General features: G+C 53.7%; 7 protein-coding genes across 7 annotated transcripts; 2 read left to right on the top strand and 5 right to left on the bottom strand.

Moving 5' to 3' along the window:
* Positions 1-392: 392 nt before the first annotated feature.
* Positions 393-2,486, bottom strand: J4E87_001987 (uncharacterized protein; the record flags this gene model as incomplete). Its single annotated transcript, XM_049373627.1, has 2 exons — positions 393-1,978; positions 2,036-2,486. The coding sequence occupies 2 exons, from the start codon at positions 2,484-2,486 to the stop codon at positions 393-395; spliced, it is 2,037 nt and encodes a 678-aa protein (XP_049236997.1).
* Positions 2,487-5,702: 3,216 nt separating this feature from the next.
* On the bottom strand, positions 5,703-6,785 carry J4E87_001988 (uncharacterized protein; the record flags this gene model as incomplete). The annotated part of the gene is made up of 1 exon (XM_049373628.1): positions 5,703-6,785. The coding sequence occupies one exon, from the start codon at positions 6,783-6,785 to the stop codon at positions 5,703-5,705; it is 1,083 nt and encodes a 360-aa protein (XP_049236998.1).
* A 2,231-nt stretch (positions 6,786-9,016) lies between these two features.
* On the bottom strand, positions 9,017-10,057 carry J4E87_001989 (uncharacterized protein; the record flags this gene model as incomplete). The annotated part of the gene is made up of 2 exons (XM_049373629.1): positions 9,017-9,831; positions 9,898-10,057. The coding sequence occupies 2 exons, from the start codon at positions 10,055-10,057 to the stop codon at positions 9,017-9,019; spliced, it is 975 nt and encodes a 324-aa protein (XP_049236999.1).
* Positions 10,058-11,709: 1,652 nt separating this feature from the next.
* On the top strand, positions 11,710-12,885 carry J4E87_001990 (uncharacterized protein; the record flags this gene model as incomplete). Its single annotated transcript, XM_049373630.1, has 2 exons — positions 11,710-11,994; positions 12,043-12,885. 2 exons carry the CDS (start codon positions 11,710-11,712, stop codon positions 12,883-12,885), a joined length of 1,128 nt encoding a protein of 375 aa, XP_049237000.1.
* A 1,196-nt stretch (positions 12,886-14,081) lies between these two features.
* Positions 14,082-15,659, top strand: J4E87_001991 (uncharacterized protein; the record flags this gene model as incomplete). The annotated part of the gene is made up of 6 exons (XM_049373631.1): positions 14,082-14,618; positions 14,865-15,250; positions 15,335-15,384; positions 15,448-15,496; positions 15,547-15,575; positions 15,622-15,659. 6 exons carry the CDS (start codon positions 14,082-14,084, stop codon positions 15,657-15,659), a joined length of 1,089 nt encoding a protein of 362 aa, XP_049237001.1.
* A 669-nt stretch (positions 15,660-16,328) lies between these two features.
* Positions 16,329-17,207, bottom strand: J4E87_001992 (uncharacterized protein; the record flags this gene model as incomplete). The annotated part of the gene is made up of 1 exon (XM_049373632.1): positions 16,329-17,207. The coding sequence occupies one exon, from the start codon at positions 17,205-17,207 to the stop codon at positions 16,329-16,331; it is 879 nt and encodes a 292-aa protein (XP_049237002.1).
* A 3,566-nt stretch (positions 17,208-20,773) lies between these two features.
* J4E87_001993 (uncharacterized protein) lies at positions 20,774-23,247 on the bottom strand (the record flags this gene model as incomplete). The annotated part of the gene is made up of 4 exons (XM_049373633.1): positions 20,774-21,584; positions 21,637-21,894; positions 21,941-23,123; positions 23,178-23,247. The coding sequence occupies 4 exons, from the start codon at positions 23,245-23,247 to the stop codon at positions 20,774-20,776; spliced, it is 2,322 nt and encodes a 773-aa protein (XP_049237003.1).
* Positions 23,248-23,359: the final 112 nt, after the last annotated feature.

Below are 23,359 nucleotides of genomic sequence, written 5' to 3' on the forward strand. Positions count from 1 at the left end.
ATGTGCGTGCGAACACAAACTACGCCTGATCCTGTTGAACCCATGCTAATGCACCTGCCTGTGATCAAGGTATTTCCCCAACCTTTCGCTCAAACCGAGCTGTCCTTGAAAAGATATAAACGCCAGTTGGTAGTAAGGTTGAAAACGCCAAAAGTAACCCAAATAGGTATACCGGAGCTAAGTAGTAAATGAGATCTGTTGTGACGCCCAAAGGAGAATACACACGTGGTAGGTTCGGAGGTGGTGAAGGAAAATATACACGGTAATGTAGAGTGTGACTGTGTGTGTGTGTGAAATAAGAACAGTGAATAGTTGCGTTGATACTTCCTTCTCTTTCTTTGTTCTTTAGCCTTCTTTGGGCTTTCAATACTGTGATGGCGATGTTGTCATGTTTAGAGGATGCCAGCCCACATGCCTGGGCCTTGTGGGCGGTAGGCTTGCGCGACCTCGGTGCTGCAGCACGACCTTTTCTTGCCAAAGTCCTTCTGGATAGGAAGACGCGAGCAATAAGGAACAGTGTTCTTAGGGGACTGCAGCCCCTTTGGTTCACTGCGCGAGAGGGCGAATGATTGCGACACCGATCTATCAGGAAGCACAGGCTTCTGACCACGAAGGTCGAATGCGGAGCGAGTGCTGTGAAGCAAGTGTCGCACATTCTGCTGGAGATCAACTGAAGACCTTCCACGCTTGCGGCTTGCGGGAGTTACGCACGCAGGGCTGTCGACCTTGCCTGGCGACGAATCCGAATCATCAATATGGAAGCTGTCCAGATCGGGTGAGGACATGGGCTCACTTGGAGCATACTCGTACTGCTCCTTGCACTTCGACAAAACCGGGTACGGGAGCTTCGCGCTGCGGCAGGTCGCCAACCGAGCCAAGCTGGCCTGGCTTTGGTTTGGCGCCCAGCCGGCAGACGAGACCGACGAGATTGATGAAGCACGAGAAGTGCGCGAGTTGTCCGAGATCATTGACTCTGGAGAGGACGATAGAGATGAGTTGGAAGGAGCCAGGGAAGGTCGTCGGCTTGGGAAGTGGTAAGCTTCCAGTCCGTTCCTGATGCTTGGGTTGAACTGGTCTACACAGGTGCGTGCCAGTGAGGAGCACTGTGCCTGTTGCATTGCCGTGCACATCGATGGGCGGCGCGATCCGAAAGCCATGGCACTCGCTGCAGGAGTGTTGCTGGTGATGGATTGCGGGGTCAAGGATGGGGTTGGTAGTGGACCCAAGCGAGCCAGGGATGGCAGTGACGGAGTGTGGGGAAGATCAGGCTTCGGCTCCAGGAAGCGAGGCACTTGATAGCGAGATGGAGTTGGTGTGCTCTCTTGCGATCCGTAGCCATCCATCGATGGGCAGCGGTAGGGCGACGCGTTCAACTGAGGCCTGAGAGGAGGACGTACGGGAGCGTTTGCTGACTTCTTGGGAGCCAACTGGACGATATCCAACTCAGGTGTCAAAATAGGAATGACATCTTTCCAAGTGTTGGGGATGCTAGCGCCAGGTGATGGCGGAGGAAGGGTAGGCGTGTGTCGCAGGACGACTTCTTGCCACTTCTCCCATACCGAATCAACGATGTGCAGTTTCCAGTTGACAGCTTCGAGGAAAGCCATCTCGTTGGTGTTGATTTCGCAAACCTTGAGACCAGAGATCTTGCTCCATGCGCGAGCCGAGTAGTTGCGGTCCTGTAAGTACTTGGATGCGAGGATAAGCGCAGCAAGGAACATGCGACGACCACATTGCAGCGCACGAAGAGATGCGTCTTCAGGCTGGGACATGGTGAAGTCGTGCTTGGGCAGGTGAGGCTTGATCAAGATCAAGTAGTACAAGGCAACTTGGAGAGTAGAGTAGCTGGTGCGAGAGCGACGGAGGGTCTCCTGGATGAACATGCGGAGAGGAAGCACTCCACGTCCAGAAGCATTCTCACAACGGCTCTTGGGCTCTGAAAGTTGCCAGATGACCTCGACCATCTGAGTAGCGGAATCTTAAGGAGGAATAATCAGCGGGGGAACCATGGTCCAGGGATAAAACGTGTACTAACCGACGAGGCAATCGACGAAGTTGACCTTTCGGTCGGATTGCCGTACCAATTGAGGTGGGGGCTTCTGGTTGACAGTGGTCGACGATCGGCGAGGATTCTGTCGCTGCTCCAGAGGTGCCAACAGCTCAGTGCGCAGGGAAGGTAATCTCTCCTGTACAGGCTCTCGGCACACCGTAGACTGGTACTGAGGATATGTGCTAACTCGGCTGATGGGCTGGAAAGCTGACAAGCTCACAGGGTCGACAATTGTCGGCGGTGCCACTTGGTTGCGACTCCATTCTTCTGAGTCCCAGTTTGAGTGAGACGATGTGGAGCTTGCGCTTGACGCTTGTGACGCAGCGTCTGAGAATACTGAGGAGGTGGAAGAGGAAGCGGAAGAAGAAAGAGGAGCGGCATAAGGGTGGGTCTCAGCCATGTAGCCGTGGCTAGGGAGAGGAATGGCAAGACTCATGGTGAAGGAGGGGTATACAGGACGGGGCCTGGTAAGGAAAGGTAGACAATAAGGAGTGAGCGGAGATGGGACTAGGCTTTGTCGTTACGTCTCGAAGTGCTGACCGTTAGGTAGACCTGGAGGGGTGGCGCAGAGCGTGATCGGGTGGTCGTGGGGTGACCGAGAACTTAACCGATGGGACAAACCGTAGAGGACAACCCTGTGACCTCTGACGTATAATTCGAGACGCTGTTCCCTTGTTGGGATCTTTTCCTCGATCGCGAAATCTCGTCCGTCAAGTGGCCTGATCGTGTGTGATCGTGGTGTGACGGAAGCGGTCTAACGGTCTGAAGAGCTGGGAGAGGGTAGGTTTCGAAGGCGGAACGTATACGTAGGAGGTTGGTAGGGTTTGACGAGTCGCAAGTGGAAGTAGGATTCGAGCAGTGTCAAGTGGTCGAAAAGCTGCCAGGTGCAGACTAGAGCGGGCTCCAGTCACTGTCAACTGCAGAATCACCGAAACAAGACCGTGGTAGAAGACCGTCCGCGAAGCACTCTGATGATACAGCTACTGAACAGCGGGCGCTGTCGCAAGAGCTGGATGTCTGAGGGGATGCGGGGGTCTAGCAAGCGAAGCCTTGGGCGAAGGCTTTGGTTTCGGAAATGGTGGTGAATTCTGAGCGACGAGTGACTGAAGTAGTGTAGGCCGAATGGCACATTGTGGTGATGAAGTGCGACGTGGGAAGCGTTCGAGGATGGTGACTACCTTGACGGGATCACCAAGCTGAGCGACTTCGCGTGTTCGCGGGGAGTGCGATGGGGTGTTTGAGTGTTTGTTTGTTGCAGGTGTTTGTTTTATTATTATTGGGGGTTGGTGTACATAAGAGCTGTTGGTGGTGGAGTTGGGAGGTGTAGGTCTGACGTGTGAGGAAGTGGCGGTCGGGAAGTCGGTAAAGGTGGGAAGGCGCGACTAGAGGGCGTCGGATCGCGACGCAGGTACGGGACGAGGAGGTATAAAAGGACAGGCTCTCTCGTCTCGACGATGACTGGAAGCGCGAGATGAGTCTATGCGGTAGGCGGCAGTGTGGCGGCGACAAAGGTCGATGCGGAGACTGCTACCTGGACAAAGATGGAATGGGTCGGTTTGGGTAGGTAGACGGGTAGGCGACAGAGAACAGACGACACTATTCGCGGTTGGCGTCCTAGATTAGGCCGCAGGGGGCGCTGTAGATGTTCGTGAAGTCCATTGCTGCTGTCTTGATGAGGGTGACGGGCTGGGCGGCGCTGGCGATACTAATAGGAACCCCGTACCTACAGCGCCCCCAGTCCAGTCATCGCACCCGGGCGCACTGGCCAGCTTGCCTCTTTGCCACACAACCCAACCTTGGAAGACTCATCGCGCTGGCTTTTTTTTATTTGCCATCAGCCAGACATGGCAGTGCGTGATTTGCAGCTGCGTTGCTTGGGCAGCGACGTCGCTTTCTTGCCCCCACCACACTGCAGTTGTGTGAAGCAGTTGCGGGTGCTCTACCCTCACCTCGTGAGGCGTGAGACGCTCCATCATCACGCATGGCTCCAAGGCTACAGGCATGCCAACACGGCCTGCCGCCATGCCTGGCGCAGCGGTAAATGGCCCTCTGTAACCCGCCCACTCCCTGCGCGCGCTGAGGCTGTTCACGCTGATTGCGACGCGACCAGCTGCTGCGACACACGGCGTCTCCTTTTCTTTCACACTAGGCGCGTTTGCTCTCGAACGCTCCGTGCCATGGTACGCTGGTAGCGCCAGAGTCGCAGACTGCCTGCTACACCCCCTCATTCTGCCTCCCAGCTATGTTGAGATGAAGGGACCGGCCGACTGGGAGCCAAGGACGCGTCTTCCCATTGCCTGCCGCGCCATTGGACGTGGAGGCGACGCCATGCCAGGAAGGGTTATTTTGTGCCTTCACCGTGCTTTTCGTGGCTATATTTGCGGCCGACCCCCTCGACGGCTGCTGCGACGCTCGTAATCTCAGCTGCTCAGCACGCGACGCCCTCATTTGCAGCCTAGCCGGTCGTCGCGGTGCCGTGATGCAGCAGCGATGCAAACACGGCAGGAAATGCCTCAGCGCAATCGCCATGGCACACAAACCCGTCGCGATGACGCAAACGGCGCAAGCAGCAATGAACTGCTGCCAACACATCGCCGCCTTGCGCTGCGACGGCCCAGCTCCACTCCCTTCACCGCAGTGGCTGATGACGCCGGGCCTCTGTCCCAAAGCGATGCCAAACGCGTGCATCCGCCTCTGGCCTCGGCTCTCTACATCCGCGACCATTCGACGGTGTCTCGCGGGCGCGCGATGACCATGGTTCGCGCCTCCCACGCTCACAGCAGAGTTTGCAGCTGCATGTTCATCGTCGCCCCTTCCAGAAGCGCCAAGCGCCCGACGAGCTGACGACTCATCGGTGTTGCCCGCCCCCCATTAGCGCACCTCGGCTGCCGAGATGATCCGCCTTGGTCCAGGGCTGAGTCACCTCGACACACCAACGAGAGCCCTCTCACCATCTCCGCGCAGGCAGAAGAGACACTCGTCCTAGCGTGCCACAGACTAGATCCATAGCCTCACCCAACGGCGCAGATTTGCGCCATCCTGTGTGACCAACTTCCAAGTTTCTTGTACGAGGTACAAGGCACCTGACACCGTGTCTTCACCAGTCGCGTCGAGTAGCCTGGCGCGTAGCCACCGACTAGCATGAAAGCATGATCACACGTCTTATTGATGATGATAAAGGGAAGTATGACTCACTGCTGCCTGCGGAAATCATCCTAAACAGAGGCCAGCCCAAGAGGGTTGGGCAGGCAACCGTGGGCGGCAGGAAGGCTGTGGCGGGACCGTTATGCCACTCCGATATCGACTTCCGGATCTTCAAACATGAAGACACATATCTCCCGATAAGATAGCAGTAGTTCAGGAAGGGTACGCTCGGGGTCTACAATATCCAATTTCGGTGAATAATGACATGCTGGAAAGCACGGGTGTATAGTACAACCGGAGTATACCCAGATACATGTTGAGCTTGATGATTAGTGTTACCCACTGTACGCGTACGAACTATCGAATCTTGCTAGCCGGCTGGAGAAGACATCGGTTCAAGTTGTACCCACAGTCGTTTTCGCCGTGCATGTAGCCCCCATGGTTCACGCAGCCAAACGTACTTGCGAAGAAGATCGAAATCGAAGAATGTACAGTCGCTCATACTCTGCTAAACTCCAACGAAACTATTGCTTCGCTTCTTTAGTGGCCGTCTATCTTCCCACGAGCTACCTGCGAGTTCTTGGTATATATCCTTCCATTCCAGAATCTTCTCCTCTGCGTCGATGGTAATATCTTCTTCCTCCTTCAGCTCTCCAGACGCTTTCCTAGGACGTCCTTTTTGCGCCCGCAATATCGCAATTTCCGAATCTGTCGGCTTCAGCGGCTTTCCTTCTCGCTCTCTCATCTTCCTATACTCCCTCTTTGCTTCCCTTCGTAGACGACGTGCCTCGAATCTCCACTCGTGCTTCAACGAGCTGCGAGGTCCGACTTTGCCTGCCGCCTTCGCATCTTCTAAGCAGCTGCGCAGCAACACCTCCAGCTCTTCTTTTGCATCCTTGTGCTGCTGATGCTTCAGTCTGATCGGAGGAAGATCAATGTCGTACTCCAGGAGTGCTTTCGGCGCCACCGTTAAGACCTTCTTCTTGTACTTTCGGGAGAGTTTCTGCACCCGCCTATGACCTTCAATTTTCGTGCGGTTTGGTACAAAACGCAGATCTACCTGCACATCTTTTCCCATGAGCTTCTTTGCAGCCTGCTGTACCCTTTCTACGAGAGCTTCACCTCGTCCCCACGAGATATCGCTGCTCTTTCCAAGGTTCGCAAGCACTTCTTTTGCATTTGAAAACACGATCAAGTGGTCGATGTGGTCAGCCATCGCCGCAGCGGCACGGAAAGCTTCCTGAATAGCGATGAGGCTAGCTTCAGTCCAAGAAGGGTGATGGCTCACCGTGATGTGTACTTCCCATTCTCCAGATAAGGGGTCGTGGTAGCCTATGGCTGCTGTGCATGGGCCGTCGTCGAGGCGTTCACCTCCATTGCCATCGGCCCATACGACTAGTGTGCGAGGATAGCTAGGCTGGATGTAGGTATTGAGCGCGAAGTCTTTGGCCACGGCGGCATCTTGAATATGAACCGCTCCGGGGAATGTATGCGCCGTCTTCTCCTCGGCAGCCGCGACTTCACAGGATTCGTGCTCATGCATCTTCGCTACGAGTTTGAGCGGGTTGACTGTGTTGATCGCGAGTTGCATAATATGAGGGGTTAGAGTTTGCCGGGTTGTTTGACTTCGACGAGGGATGAACAGATGCTCTGATGTCAAGGTTCGATCCTGGGAAGGCTCGCGAGTTTGGGTGGTACCAGACTTTCATACCCAGTCAGCTTTTCCTCTGCATCTATATGGTCGATGAAATCGAACCGCGGATCATGATAGAATTTACCACATCCAACACGGCTTCCATTCAAGAGGGTCCATATTTGCAATCAATGCTTGGGATGTCAAATACTCTTATTTTACGACGTTTTTGATACTGTTAGAGGGCTATACCAGACTTGGACACCTTTTTGATGATACCCACTTGCTTATATATTCATCTTAATGCTTGGGATGCATAAAGGGGTACATTCTTCCACTTAAGTCCTCGCACCACACACTTTCTTCGTCCCATCTGAGTCAGGATGGCATCACCGCGATCAGACATCGGACGCGAAGACAAATTCTTGTCGGAGCATCAACTTTATGAGTTCCGCTTTCTCACCACAGTCTTATCCTGGACAAACAACATTGAAACTTCCACTGGCCACACCAAAGTCAATAATCGAGCCTCGCGACACGCACCACTGTACAGGTTCACCGCCAATCTAGCAGATTTACTCGTCCGTCACCTCGAGGTTGTTGCGGTAACAGCTTCGGACCGCAACGCAACAAGAAGTATGAATCATACCTGTTCGCTGCCGACTTCCGATATCTCGAAGCATCCACGAGCCAAATGAACAAACGGCTGTTCTTCACCAAATATATGAAAGAGTTCGAGAAAGCTCCGGGCGAACTTCTCACAAATGCTGAAGTCCAGACCATCCGACAGTGGTTGCTAACCGACGGCTATGGCTTTGGTTCTGGTGCCACTTCCAAACTCGAGACTCCAACGCTCGAGATGAAGAAGTTCTCAGGCACATACCATTGCGAGACAATGCTGATTTGCCTCTACTTGCTCGGTCGCAAACGCGACTACTTCGTGGACAAGGATGCCGATGCTGATTTACCCGAGAACCTTCACCATTACCTACGCTTACCTCCCAAGAGTACAACTGATACCATGCGGAAAGCAATGGATGTGTTGCCAGTATCCAAGCGTTTTTGTCCAGCGTGCCATGCCTTGGTGCGATATCTGGTAACATATCACAAGTGTAATCTCATGTATGCCGGTAACCACGCTGTATGGTTTGCGACTGCTCTGCCGCCCTGGATCCCCAAACCTGCCGGTCTTCATGTTTTGGCGGAAGCTAGAAAGGCACTCAGTCACCGGTTCCAGTACATTTTGAATAGAGAGACAGCCCCACCAGGCTCAGACGATAGCTGGAAAACCGACGAAACCTCACATCACTTGTCGACAGTGCAAGGATACACTTCTCTGCCGCAGACTGGAGCCTACAGCTCTCCGTGACTGCCCACGGTCATTGAAGGCTGTATATATCCGTCAAGTAAAGCGCGAGCCAAATGTTACGATTGCAATGGGCGGATAGCGGGTATCTAATCACGCTAGGTAAATTCGGTCAACTCCCCCATCGCGTGTCGAATCTGCGTTCGCACGAGCCTCACTAGATACTGGGCAAGAAGCAGCGGGGAAGCTACGAAGGAGGCGCGGACGGCGGGTGATGAATAATCAGGCACCTGGACGTATACAACGAGCGCTATGCGGAGAATTCGCGTCCCGAAAGCAAGGGCTGGAGATCGTCAGCGTGTCAGGGCAGTGTCGGTTGTCGGTGTCGGTGTTAGTTAGCTGTGAGTGTAGTCGCGGCTGAGGAGGTTGACAGTATCTCGGTTCACTAGCAGCCGCTATGGCGTCAGACTTGACTAGCGAGCATCGTACCAAACGGCTTTAACTTGCTCGGAAGATCATCCCGATACGCAGCATTGTCTTCGCCGACATGTTATTTGAGTTGTTGTGAAGTGCAGGGGTACGATCATCGTATCTGCATAGATGGCTGGTGTTAGTGCGTGTGCTTGAATCGGTGGTATTCCACGAAAACACACTGTGCATGGCAAAAGGGAATGTTACTTCAATCGAAAGTGGTGCTCAGAGATGATTGGAAAGCGCGACTTGGCGAAGATGTTTGATTGTAACAATATGGTATATAGTAATAAAATTTAAACGCGAATTATCTGATCTGCTTCCATGCTTATTAAGTACCCGCTCATAACTCCCTGTGATTCAATCGAATTCGAATGTGCTATATCCCTAATTTCACACACATACATACGCCTCAGTTGAAGCCTCCGGGCATGAAAGGACACCTTCCGCCCTCAGCCTCAGTGTTAGAAGACGATGACACAGCAGGGTGGTCAGCAGGCAAGCCCTGAGTGGTCGACATCTTCTCTTCGGTCGTCATATTATCAAGACGTTCGATCGTCTCCTTGACCTCCTCTTTGCTCTGGATGAACTCATCCGGTAGCTCCTGCTCCTCGGGCGCCTTGATGCCGGCCTGAGCTTCATCGAGGGCGTCTGCTGGTGACATGTTCTTGGGCTTCTCCTCCTTCTTCACGACGCCGTCAGGCGCGATCTGCCTGAACATGTCCATCGGGTCGAACCAGGTGCGAACGGACTGTAGCTGCACCTTGTCGTTGACCGTCGCGACCGTGACACCTTGGATGTCGATTGAGCCTCCGTGTGCTTTGGCTGTGACCTTCTCGCCCTTGTTGTTGAAGCCAACGTAGTCGTTCTTCATTTGGCCCCAGTGGCGCCATCGGAAGCTGACTGTTGGTGGGCCGCTGTAGACTTCTAGTACCTCCCATGCGAAGGTAGGCATCATGCGCTTGAACGTCTTGTGTGACGAGGCAAAGTCGGAGTAGTCGGGCGAGTAGTACTCGTTCGGCGCAATGATAGCATTGTATGTGCCGACCTTGAGCATAGCCTCTGCTCCTTCAGCCTTGCCGCCATTGATGGCGAATGAGTAGTTTTCCCGATCGATCGTACGCCAGTCGTCGATGTTGGGCTTGAAGGAGGCTTCGACTTCCCAGTTCTTGACGAGATTCTGTACGAGCTCAGGAAGAGAACCGGCTTCGTGTGTCATTTGCTTTGCTGTGCATGATTAGTAAACTGTATTGTGTCTGACATGCAGGCTCATTGCCGCATCTGGTAACTTACTCTCAGCGAACACCTTTCTGGTTTTTGAGTAATCAGGCGCTCTGCCGTATCGCCACTTGGCATCATTGTCCCCCAGAACAGCATCAGGGTTTGTGAGGTAGTCAGGTAGTGCGGGTGCAGCTTCCTGCGCAGGTGGTTGCTGAACGTCTGCGCTCGCCATTGTGGACGGTGAATATGTGATGGAGTAACTTGGATGAAAAGAATGTACAGATTTGGGAAGACTAGTACTGAGGACGAGCGACTATGCCTGGTATCAACCTGATGTGGCAAAGTGTTATGAGTTTTGAAGTGGTACAAATATGCTGTCAAACCGAGGAAAGACACTCATGCTTTATATGTTGGGTGTAGTCAGTAAGCAGGGTAATACCCACACCAGTCGACGCCAGTCAACAATGGCTTGATGACCCTGCAGCTGTGATACACAGCCTCTATCCAGTAGTTTGCGGGCGGGAAGGGTAGAAACCTCCGCAAGGGGATGCTGAAGCGCCTGGGCGAACTTTCCCACCGTGAAGCAGACTGGAGAGGCAAAGTGATGTGGGGTGCCAGCCGTCAAACTGATAGCCGGGACGAGACGGGGCAAGAATTGCCTGGACCTAAGGGTCTAGTCCGTTAGACGAGTACGCCTAGATGCATACATGGTCAGGTTGTACCATGTCGGAATTCCCGTTATATTCATCAGAACTCAGGTTGCACAAGCTGTTAGCTTTGTGAGACTGTTACATAGCGGAGGCTCCATCTCGAGGCTCTGACTGCATTCCTGTACGCTGTATTTGCTTCTCTTTGAGGTCGCAATATCGCATTTGCCATCGCGCTGCTCCTCGCCGTTGCAGCGCTGTAGCGGCACGCTTAGCGCGATCACATAAGGGCCCAGGGTGAAACAGCGGAAGACGTGCCGAGCGGGAGATCGCTTGGGGCGCAACTCCGAGGAGGCAATATATAGCTCGCTTGTTTGAAGTTCTCCAGATCCACGTTCGAGACTCTGGTTCCGAGATGCAGAAATATTGCCAAGCAGGAAAGGCGGCCAAGGTGGAGAGGTTGAAGCAACCGTGTTGTCGTGAAGGAGCATCAAATCTAGACTTGGGTAAATGCCATGAGTAAATTTCGCAGCGTTATTCGGGCTCCATCCACTAGCCATGTACAACCAGCAAAGTCCCTGACAGTTGAGTAGGCCGAACACGCGGAGATCCCGAGGTCAGGCTAGTAGTGCTCCGTACGGCTTGTTGCGTCTCAGGATGATTGCAAACTTTGGTACAGAGCCGATCTTCTTATTGTAGTGCCTCTTGCAAGGTTGCTGGTGACGGCTCCAAGACACCGATTAAGGTGTCGTTGAAGGTACCAGATACCGGGCATAACTACCTGTAACACGAGCACGAGGTACACCGAGTTTCTCTCGTGTCAGACAAGATGGTTGAGAGCGTATCGGCAGAAGCCATCCTGGACGCCCTCGAACGCGGCGGATGAAATCGAACTGTGGCGCTTTTGTGGCGGTTATGCTGGGTGCTAAACGTTAGCTGCAGCGAGAGAGAAGCCCGCGAGCCGTCTCATCAGATCTAGCCGATCCTCGAGATTGCTCATCCACATGGGGGGAACTCCGATTCTTCGTGCAAGCTGCTCAACATTTACGTTGATGGAAGTTTGGCGCGCTGGTGAAGATACGAGGCGCAGACAATACAGGCCTTGAGGAGGCTCGTGGTTAGCGCAATGACATCATCCTGACATTCACGGGCCTCGAGACTGTAGCGTTTCACGCTTCCGCAACGCTGCCTTCTGTGTACTCTACCAACAACAACCGCGACAAGATTGAAGTTCAACATGGGACGTCGAGACCGTCTCATCAGCGCGTCTATATTACGCGCCATCTTCAGATCAGATTCGCCTCGTAAGGATGAAAGCGCGCGCTTGGGTCTATTTGCGCGCATCTATGCCTTCTTCGCTGTCTTCAGTCTGACTCTCGCTCGTTATCGCGCATCTCTGTTCAAGAAACTGAGGAATGACACGTGGGAGATTGAAGAGGAAGGGTACATCGAGAGCTTCCGCCCAAGCAAGAGCAAACGGACCGATCTGATCGCCATTGGGGACCTGGGTTACTCAGGCTCGGTACGCGCGGAACCTCGCATATGAGGACGACAGGCTAATGCGCATCAGACATTCTTCACGACACCTAATTCTAAGTACCTGATCAAGTCCCTGCCGCGCAAGTTTGAGCAATCCTTCTTCCGTGATCGCCTCCTCGAGCCCTATGTCGAACATATGGAGCTGAATGAGGACTCCCTCCTCGTCCGCATAACCGACCTCCTCTACTGTCCTACAGCTACCGTCGGAGCCGCTGTAGGCACCGCGCCGAGCCATCATATAATAATGGAGAACATTCTGTACGGGAAGTCGAGCTGCAGCAAGGCCCAACAGAAGCGATGGGAGACATATGACCTCAAGCCCAATGACTACTTCTACCCAGAACGTGACGTGGCTAACGGGCGCCTGGCCCCCGAGAGCGTCAAGGAGCGCCTCATTGATGAATTCGAAGACAAGATCCGAGTGACTATCGATCAGAAAGAGGAGCTTGTTGCGCAGCTATCCAGGGATTCTAAGATCTTACAAGGCAATAATGCGGTTGACTACTCGCTATTCCTCGTCCGCTATCCCGCCGACCTGAACTCTGGTGATGTGCCGCCGCCCCCTGGTCGAGGATCTACATGGCGCACAGGTGTCGTATCGCGCGACGGCAAGTGGGTTTACCGGGCCATCGTACTCGACTTCTTCTGGGCGAAAGACGCACTCCAGGCCCAGACGATGACGGGACTTGTCAAACTCTTCAACACGTTAAAGTTTGGAAAAGACCATGGCCCGATGAGCATTACGACGACGAGCGATGAATATAGACAAAGATTCCTGGGAATGGTGGAGGACATGGTCGAGGTACCAGACAGCGCTGGCAGACCAGCAGGGGAGATACGCAGCCTTGCATCGGTAGCTGCTGACCAAGTGTAGTCGAGCGGCTCATGATGACTGAATGATCTTCATCTCATTCTCTTCGTTGTCGGTCTGGCGTTGGGTTACTCCGGAGTAGTAGGATGCATAAGATACCCGGTCCATGCACATGCAGTTGGACGCTCAAATTCTAATCACATTCCTCGATGAAATCCGTACGAGTGCGCGTAGAAAGCCATGGTTGTGTAACCCATGTCATGATGGCGGTGAAGCACAAAAGTCCAAACGTGGCGTCATCGCACATAGCCCCAACCCTCCGAGTGGTCGATGTCACGAAGCCGACGAGCCTTGCCAACGCACAGCAATGTCACGATAGGCTGCACCCTGGTCATTCCTAGTAGATACCCTGCGTTGTAAGGAATTGCAACCCGGTTTTGGGCAAGGGGATTGGAATGTGTATTCCGAGTGCTCTTGGCCCACCGCCCCATAGGAGGCCAGACCCTGTGTAGGATTACACGCGGAGAGTAGGTGTAATGCCGGCCGTGCGTCCCTTGCATTGAACATGATCTCCGAAGGCCACAGTAGATGTTCTTCGTGCTGTTGCTGCTGCGTCGATGGGAAGAGTGAAGAGCAGAAAAAGGCGCATTGATGACATGGACATGTGCATGAATGACTGCAAGATCACCGTTGATCGAGGTGCTTTTTGCATCGTAGGATTCATCTACCAGAGAGGCTGAGGGAGCGACGATCTCCAGGTTGCGGCTCCAATGACAGCGGCGCACGAGCCAGGCGGATGACGTACGACGTCATTTTGGCAGTCTGTAGGAGGCGGCTGCCACGGCGTCGCACGTATGCGCCGAATCAGCTATATCATCGTCTTTAAGCGCAGCTACTCAATTGCCATATGTAATTGCTTCTTGCCGCCATCCGTCGAGGTCACTTGCCGCGGCGCATCCTATAATCCTTTACCTCGCCTACACCCCCGCGCACTTTCTTCAAGACAAATTCTCTGCCAACCCACCTCACCCTCTCCAGGTACCATCTACATCGCTTACAGATATACACACCAGAACGCGCGCTGAGTAGTCCGGCCTATCGCTATCCGGCCTTGCTGCAGACTATCCTCCCAACCTTTGGAACTAGGCCCCCTCGTCGAATCGCTGGGACCGGTCGACTGCGCTCCAATCACAGCGCTGCTCGCAAGACAGTCCTACGTCACATCACGACATCCGGCTTTCGCGGCCCCCATCTGAAGCATGGCGGCCCTAGCCTTCAAGGCCATCAGCTACGGCGCAGAGCAGATTCCCGACAGCTTCTTCCACAAGCTACCCGGCGGCTACTTTGCACCCCCAGACTCGAAAGAGGGCAAGAAGAGAGGCAAGCACTTGAACCGCAACGAACGAGACGCAAGACAACGGCACCGGAGCGAAGACCGATCCAGTAAGCGCAGCTCCCGGCAAGAGCGCAGCCCGCCGACCGAGTACTCTGACTACACCGACGACACCGACTACGAGCGCGAGCGCGAGCGCCGAAAGAGGGAGCGACGACGCGCAAAGAGCACGGGAACCACTGCTAGTAGAAGTCTGAGTCGCGGACGCCACGGACGACACAGCAGCGACCTGGACGGGCAGCACAGCGATTCACGAGACATGGCCTCACCTCAGCAGGGACAGCCTTACTTCCCTCCTCCGCCCACTTCCGAATACAAGCCCTATAATCCGCAGGAATATGCACCGAGCCCCGTGCAGGACCGCCGCCCTTCTGTCACTCCAGCCTACGGATACTCTCCTCAGGTAAATAATTTTTCCACTTTTCGACGCGCGACACTTGCGACCATGCCCGAGCATCCAACACCGGCGAACTCTTGTCCGCCCATGTTGCGAAGCCGGACCACGTCAGCGACTTCCAGCCCTTTTTCCTTTCAGCCTCATTTACTTCGCACGCTTTCTCGTGGTTCTCCCGTTTCTGCTGCTTTCACTCCGTCATACGAGCCGCCTCTCGCGGCCTTGCTCCAGCGCCCACTCACTAACACTCCGAAGCCACCACCTACAGAGCCGCGCAATGTATCGTTGGATTATGGCCAGTACGATGCGCCCCGAAGCTCTAGATACGCTCCCGGCCCCGGCTACGCTCCCTCGCCCGCCGTAGATGCGCCTATCCCTCCTCCGCCAGTGGGATCAAACTCCCCTATGAACCCTTACCACCACACCGAGTTCCCTGCGAGCGGCGCTGGCTACCAGCCATCTCCCCCGCCCTTCAACCGTCAGCGCTCCAACTCTCAGCCTACTTTCGCGCCTGTGCCCAGCGCAGTCTACCCGACCTACGTGCCCCCATCTGCTGAACAGTCGATGGCCGCATACACCGACACTCGTTCCTCCCGCCGTGAGAGTACCAAGCCTCGTCGCGAACATCGCCACAGGGCTAGGTCCGTTGACTCTCACTCCCATCAGTCCCGCTCTAGCAAAGATTCCCGTCGCGATGATTCACGCATGACTAAAATGCGTGATAGATTTGACGGCATGGATCTGCGCGAAAAGAGTTTGGCGGCTTCGGTGGGAGGTGCGTTGGCGGGAGGACTCGCGGGCAGGTCCTTGGGTAAAAGTAGGCTGACCACACTGGCAGGAGCAGCTGCGGGTGCGTTGGGTGCCAGGCAGATGGCCACACGCTCGAGGTGAGTACCGCGCACACACTTGACTGGTCTTCGTTCTAATTCCATCACAGAAGCGGAAGCGATCGCCACTCCAAATCCCGTTCGCGCTCCCGATCACGAACGCGTGCGCATGACCGCGAACGCAGCAAAGGTCCCAGCCTACGTGCTAGAAGCCGCAGCGTAATAGACCGCCTCCGTTCCAAGTCGCGCGGACACGATGACCGCGACGCACGAAAGGATGACAGACGCGACCGCGATCGCCGTCCAGATCATGGATACGACTATGGTCGCGATGATTACGACTACTTCAGCAGCGATTCTGAGGGTGATGGCAGCCCCGTGAAAACGAGGCGCCATCGCAGGAGGGACTATTAGAGTCTAGACGAGGACCGTTGGTAAGCGTAGACATCCCTACGAGTGTATTATTATATTTCTTCTACTTTCCGAGCTTCTTGCGTTCCATCTGTGTTTGGTTATGACTGCGATTTTGGATCATGTATGGAAACGAGACGACACTTACGATTTACGACACTGACGAAGGATACGACAAAGATCAGGGATGGTCAGGGACGATGAGCTTTCGTTTGTTTACATCGCGAGTCATACGCGTCAACCTTGGTAGCTTGTTTGTTTACATCAACCAGTCGTTACTTCGATGGACAGATGTAGAGAGATGTGAATGTGATGCTTTGAAATGCTGCCTGTACCCCCTAAAGCCAACCACCGATCTAAATGTTGTAAACCAAAAACGCCCTCAAATGCTCAATGTGCTCTCAAATCATGGTATCATGCCAAAATGCTTGTCCCAAACGATCCCTCCAATTCACCCAACCTTCGTAAACACAGCCGTCACTCAGCACGGAAACGGAATCAAATTCACGACTCCCGCCTCGGCAACCTCACTCCCCACACCCACCTCCTGCAACGCAGCTTTGAACCTAATCTCCGTCCTAGCCGCCAGTACCTGTCCCGCCAATTCGACCAAGCTCTGTCCGCACAGCCTCTCCCTCCCCACCACGAAATCAAAGTAGCTCTCCGGAAAATCAAAGTGCAAAGTAATGTCCCTGACGAGCAAATCTTTCATCGCCTTCTTAAACAGCGTGTTACTATCCGCCATGTAAAACCCCGTAAGCAGTTTCTGAACCTGCAATCTCTCGGTATCGGCTTTGAACTTGTCGCTGAGAGCATGAGCATCCTGGCCCGTGGTACTTCCTACGTAGCGGCGCGTGTCTGCGCATATCTTCAGACTGAGCAGACTGGGCGAGACGGTGCTGAGGAGGTAGGATAAGCTGGTGGTGTAGCGGTCTGCGCCAGTGCAAACGGGTTTCCAGATTCCGTCGCGCGAGTCTAGAGATGTGGTCATGGAGGTGGGGTAGTAGAGGAGGTCGACTTCGAGATGGCGGACTAAGGGGAGATCGGTGAGTTGAAGAGGGGGTTCAAAGGCGCCGGATCCTTCTTCTTCTTGTTGTTGGTCGTCGATGGCATCTTTGCTGGAGGGAGTGGGTGGTATGGATGTGATGTAGAAGGTGTTTTTGCCGAAGAATACGGAGCGGGCTTCGTGGTGTATTTGTTTGTTTGTTCGGAGGATGGCTGTGTGGAGGTCGTATTTTGTGTCTTGACGGGCGACGGAACCTTTGATGGATGATGGGGCGACGAGAAGGTGTGTGTAGATGTGTAGACGGAGCTCTGGAGGAAGGATATCCAGGAACGGTGAGCGTGTTGTTTTCGCCATGATGGTTGACGTCTTCAAGGAATTGACTTTATCCGTCAACTTATAGTACCTCGACTCGACTGATTAGTTGGCGACAGGAAGGATATGGGCCGATATGTCGTATCGAGAAATGAGGCTCAGATCCTTAGCAAGGCCAGCCCTATGGATCAAGAGAGAGTCGGAATAGTAGAGTGAGCAGCTTTCCACAACATCAACATCAGCCACAGCAGCGCACACCCCCGGTCTTTATTCTCGAAGACGGCATCAAGTGACCCATTCCGTAATCGTCATCCTGTTGCAAGCCCATGAATTCATTACACTTGACTCGCTCCACCTAGCTATCTAGGAAGCCGTGTAGCCAGGAACCCCTTCACTGGCAACGGCCTTAGGAGACCCTTAGCAAGAAAAACGTCCATGCGCTCACGATGCAGACTTCCAAATACTCCTAGCTCTGCCGTCCAAAGACGCGATTGACGTGCAGATCATCGATGTTCGCAAGGATCATGTGGAAGGACTGAGGCGTTCGGCTGCAGACATCCTTGCGCCCAATGTACCGGTGTAGAAGGTGATGAAACTATGGTAGGTGCTCAAGGCGGTTCGGCAAGGCTCCGGAGGGCATGTCGAGCGGCTGGCTAGCAGGCACGAAGCAGACGCCCCGATATGTCAGGGAGAAAGTCCGGTAGCGCGGCCATGGTGTGTTTCTAGAAACATTGAAAAGAAGGTTTATTCGATTGAGAACAGACGTCCAAGAAGCGTAGTCTCGCATGTCGGATGCGCTAGGTTCCAAGTCTTGTTCTAGAGTGTTTCCACGGGCGAGCGCGGAAGAGTTAGTCCGCGCCTGTCTGATACAAGTCTCAAGAAGAGCGTTGGTGATGCCCCAAACGGCCCACACGGCGAATATGCGGCATCGTGTGCAAGTGGAGAGTTGATGTCAAAGTTGATCCCTTGTTTTTTTTCCCGCTTGATTGCCGAATCGGCATGTTCCTTTGTCCTGGGTAACCAAGCCGGGCTATCTTAACTCCAGTCGGGCAGACTTGCACTCGTTTCCTGCTGTTCCGAACAACTCAGTACCTGTCGGCCGAAGACTCCGGCACACACCCCGTAAAACAGCGCCGTTTTGCTGTCCTTTGTTCGACGCACGCCCGAGGTCCACCCTCGTTGACCTTCCAAACAGCCTCAAGACCTGAAGCACAGCCCGCTGTATCGACTAACTAGCGAAATTCCGCTGTAGTAGATACTCTAGCTGCAGCACTAGATATTCACATGCGATTCGACGGCGCGGCGTGCATCTACCATGCCGCGCAAGGCTCAAACGCTCGGCATCACAACAAAGCCACAGCAGGTAAGATACAAGAAACAGAAGCGGGAACGCACATGGCACGCTAGCAAGATCAGCACTAGAGGGTCGGGAAGAACAGTTCCACGCGAATGATAAACGAGGGAGACGCTCAAGTCGGCTCCACACTCGTCTCTAGTTCCATTGAACCGGAAAGGGCGTTGTGCCTCACTCATGCAATGTCATGCACCGACGAGCCATCGCCTGACCTGACTTTGGGCCTGAATGTGGTCTCCTCTTTACCGCTACTCATCGCACACCTGGCGCGCTTGTCGAACAAAGACGATCCCAAGCTACGAGCCGTGTCGAAACAAACCATCCAGTATACGAGCGAACCATGGAAACAAATCTGACATGCGGCAAGCCACCGAAGAGACTTCCCCGTGTCATGGCATTGGCATTGGCATGGGCGTATCGTTGGGTCTCTCCGAACGACAATCGGACCCTGAACGTCCATCATCCCACCTAACTTGCATGCGCATCGTCGATATACCCCTCCGTCCGGCTTCTGTCTCCGCTCCGCTCCCATTGCACCCCCGACCCTCCCTCATATGACGACGTACCAAGACCGCCCGGGCAGCAACGTCGACACTTCCTGCCAGCAAACCGCACCAAAAGCCCAATGGGAAGGGCAACAAAAAAAGACGCTTTGAACCAAGCAATAGATAGCGGTGTGTAACCGGATCCAACTCCGCAGGCACCTCCTCAATCAACCTGCATAGCCCACATCATCTCTCGTGACGAGGCGGGGAGGGGCGCTTACCATCACAAACGGTCCGATCGCAGGTCCCGCTCTCCAAGCAGAAAGGAAAAGCGAGAAAAACCGCCTTTGGATGCATTTGTCGTGCATGTAACTTCGCAATCTAAATCCATCAACTTGGCCGAGAGCCTCGACAGGAGCAAGCAATCTATCTTGGATTTTTTCCTGCCCTCTCGCGCTACATCCGGAAGGCGTACCGAAAAGACGTGATTCGCTGCCCTCTTTTTAATTTCTCCTCTTTGTTTTCTTTTTTTCGCTTCCCTTATCACGAGAAGAAGCGAGGCTAGCACATGTCCATCACCATCACAACATGAGCATGGGCGGTCGTCAGAAATGCCAATGTAGGTAAGCACGTGTACTTTGGCGGACGCAGGGTAAACGCATCTACCACGTCCATGTAAGATTTTGGAAGGAAGGTGAAATTCTCAACATGGGTCATGCTGGTTGTGTCGTGTTTCTGCAAGTTGCCGGTGAGACCATTGGTGCGGGAGAGGGAGGACAGAGCGTCGGTGTTGCAAAGTTTGGCACCCTGGACGCAATGAGGTCAGAATCGTAAGATGTTTACCATAAGACGGGCGGACGTCGGTGCTTGGGGGATGGGCGTACGGCGTATACTCATTACGCGGTTTCGTTACTGTAGCCCAGGTTCGCAAGATGATCCTGTAGATGGGGGTGACAGCACGTCAAACCTGGATTTGCTCGGGCTTGGGTCGCAATTAAGCTTTTGGGTAAGCGGCGTGCACCTGGAATTGGCCGGTCCGGATGTTGTTCCTGGGCTCTGGGAGTCGGTATCGCACACGGTATGACGGCCTTGTGCTTCACACATGCAGTCTGGGGAGCGCTTGGCTTGGGGGTCGGACAATAGCGTACGTCTCTCAAATTACCTCTTTCGGTAGCCTTGTGCTCTACTCTTGTCTATCTTGTGGTCAGGCCCGATTAGTATCCCGCAGAATATTCCGATTATGTCCACCAGTAGGAGGCTTTGCGCATTAAGGCCTCAGTTTGGAGTGTACGGAGTGTTCTCCTAGACATTCTACGGATACATGGTGTGCTATGACGCGATGGAGCTAGTGAGGCGCGTTATCAAGATCGAGCATTGTCGCACCCTCTCGAGATCGATGGATAGCAAGGAAAGCAGCCAACATCGCGTGTAACACATCTTGTCACGCATACACCTAGGTCAAGAAGTGGAAACATCCTGTGTATTCTATATACAAGTTGACTGTAACTAGGAGCTAGGAAAACGTAGTATGCACGTACTTCGCTGTACAAGTTTCTCACAGACTATCCTTGCAACCTAGATGTGAAACGAACTGTATTCACACAGATGGCGTGTAGCTTGTCACGATAATCGACTGCTTCAATGCACATGACTCAATGTTTCAGAGGTTGCTCCTGCCCAAGTAAATTGAGGCGGCGCAGCTTCCGAAGATACATGAGATCAATTCGCGCAGTAACGATTCCCTCCTCTTCAGATAGAATCTCAGAAGCTCATTCGCTGTCGCTGGGGATATGGATGACTTCGTCATCGTCGCCTGGAATACTAGGCTTGCGACGTCGCTCGGTTGTCCTGCCGACTGAAGCGGTGCTTCTGTTGGCAAAGTTGTTGATGCCACTCAGCCCACCATCAAGGAGATTCATAGACGCGAAGCTCTTCTCATTCCTGCGGCGCGATTGCATCGAATCGGACCCGTGTTTGCGCGTAGAGGGCGATGCAGTGCGTGACTCGGTAGCTCTCGCCATCCTAGGGCTGACGGTTCGAGAAGGCCTGAAAGGTATGTTGGCGCTTCCGGTGAAGCTATCGAGACGTCGCTGTTGAGGAACGCTCTCACCGCTAGGTCTCAGAATGGCATCCAGGTCAGAGAGATCATCTTCAGCTCCGATAAGGCCCTTTTCAAAGGCTTCTAGAGTCTGTGCAATTACCTGGTACATTGCCTGTGCCATAACTGGTGGGAATGCATTTCCAATTTGCTTCTTGGCCTCGCCCTGGGCACCGGTGAATTGATACACGTATGGGAAGCTCTGGCACAAAGAGAGTTCGCGAGGTGTGAAATGTCGTTTGCCGGAGGGATGGCAAGCTGTTGTGCCGCCGGTGGTGATGCAGCCTCGGAGGAATGTTCGCGGACTATAGGCTGGTCTGGGGATGGGAAACCACTTGGGTTGATGGTAGGGGTCGTTCATAGCTCGCCTGCCTTGGCGGGTAATGTGCGTGAGGGCATCGTCGATGTACACGAAGGGCTTTAGACCACTTCCTGAAGCGCCATGCGTGGGCTTTGGGAAGGGAGGTAGAGGTGTACCCCGTCTGAAACATGTCAGTATGTATATCATTGGCATGTGGATCGCAAACCACGAACCTTGCAGCGATGATCAGCAAACGCTTGCGCTTCTGTACGAGACCGAATTGGCTTAAGTCCTGAATCTTGTAGCGCACATCGTAACCGGCTTGGCCAATATCGTTCAAGAGCATAAGGAAGTTCCTCTTGTGTTGCTCGTGAGTCGCGAGGCCAAAGGTTTGCTCAAGTGTTGCGACACGCGGTTTGACCTCCTTGAGAATCGGACCAACGGTGTAGATGGCTTCATAGTTCTCTTGGTCTTTGGGTCCATCGTGAGTACTGACAGATGTTAGTGAATGATCTCATAATGAAAGTGTTCTCTTACTGTGCGGGACTCCAGTAACAACAAGGGGGCGAGAGGTGTAGTACGTCGACTTTCCAGCTCTCTTTGCTGATACCCTTTGGCGGGAAATCATGCGCATTCATTTTCCATGCGTATGCACCAGGATGGTTGAGCCGGTATGCATCAAGCGCACGTTCGTCATTGTCGAGACCCCATTGCACATAGTAGCCAGCTTGGGCAGCGCCTTGACTAGCACCCCCAGCTCCACAGAACACGTCTCCGAACACTAGACGGCCCTGCTTCAATGGATGCTGAGTCTTTCGCTTTGGTGGTTCTTGTTCCAAGATCTCGAAGTCAGGAGAGTCGTCGCGTGCACGCCGCTTTTTTGCAGAAGGCGCCTGGTTCACGACAACGTCTCCGTCCTCTTCAGTTTCCTCTACCGATATTGAAGTCTGGCGAGAATCACCGGGATCTGAAGTTTGAGCTGGTGTCGCAGTCGCATCCGCCTCGTGGGTATATAGATGACGAACGATGCCTCCGTATGGCTTTGTCCTTGTGCCACTTATGTAGAGAATGTTGACGACACGGCAAATGAGCCTACCTCCGTGGAAGATCTGTCGCTTGACAGCGTCCTTAGTCATACCATTCGGCCATGCAGCACAACCGTCGGATCGGAAGCTGAGGAACGGGTAGGGTTTGTTGGTCAGCGTACAGTCGCGTGCTCGTAGGACATCTTCGATTTCGACGTCTTCCATTCCAGCGACAAAAGGTGATGTAGGGTCATCTTCATCAAGACGTAGGACCATGCCCAACTCGTTCATCTTCCCTTGAGAGAAGTCAGTACATGTCCTCAAGTCTGTCTTTCGGTCGTACTCACAGTCGAAGACCTGACCGAGGTACTTTGTACGCCTCATGCGCCAACCTCGGAGTCGCACTTCATCCGTCTCCATGTTCATGAGTATGTTCTTGATGCGTAGAAAGTCTCCCGAATGCATAGCGCCCTCATTTTGGTTTGAGTGATCTTTCAATTCCACTGTGTCGCCCGGTTTGATGACGAAACCTGTGCCGACTTTGTATGTCTGGATTGCAACATCCGGTAGAGATATGTCGTTGCTTGGCGGAGGTTTGCGCGTGCGGGTCTTTCCCTCGTTCGAGCTCGGAGTGGTTGGTGTAGCAGACGCCTCACGAGAATTAGTCGCGATGATGTCAAGATCGGACTCGGAGTCTAAAGACGAATGTCAATTGATGAGCTTTGTCCAACTTGGAAGTAGCGGCTCACCATAGTCAAGCAACTCGATATCGCTCTCATCATCTTCGTCGAGTACCATGTAGGGTCGTGTTGACGACATGTTGTCCGCTGCTGCTGCTTGATGTTAGCGACACGACTATGAAATTTAGAGTGGAAGGCGCGATGATTCACGCGACATACCTGGCAGTTGCCTTTTGTACGGAGTAGTGACT

The sequence above is a fragment of the Alternaria ethzedia genome (assembly GCF_023757985.1).
Source record: "Alternaria ethzedia strain BMP 0044 chromosome Unknown scaffold_3, whole genome shotgun sequence".
NCBI lineage: Eukaryota > Fungi > Ascomycota > Dothideomycetes > Pleosporales > Pleosporaceae > Alternaria > Alternaria ethzedia.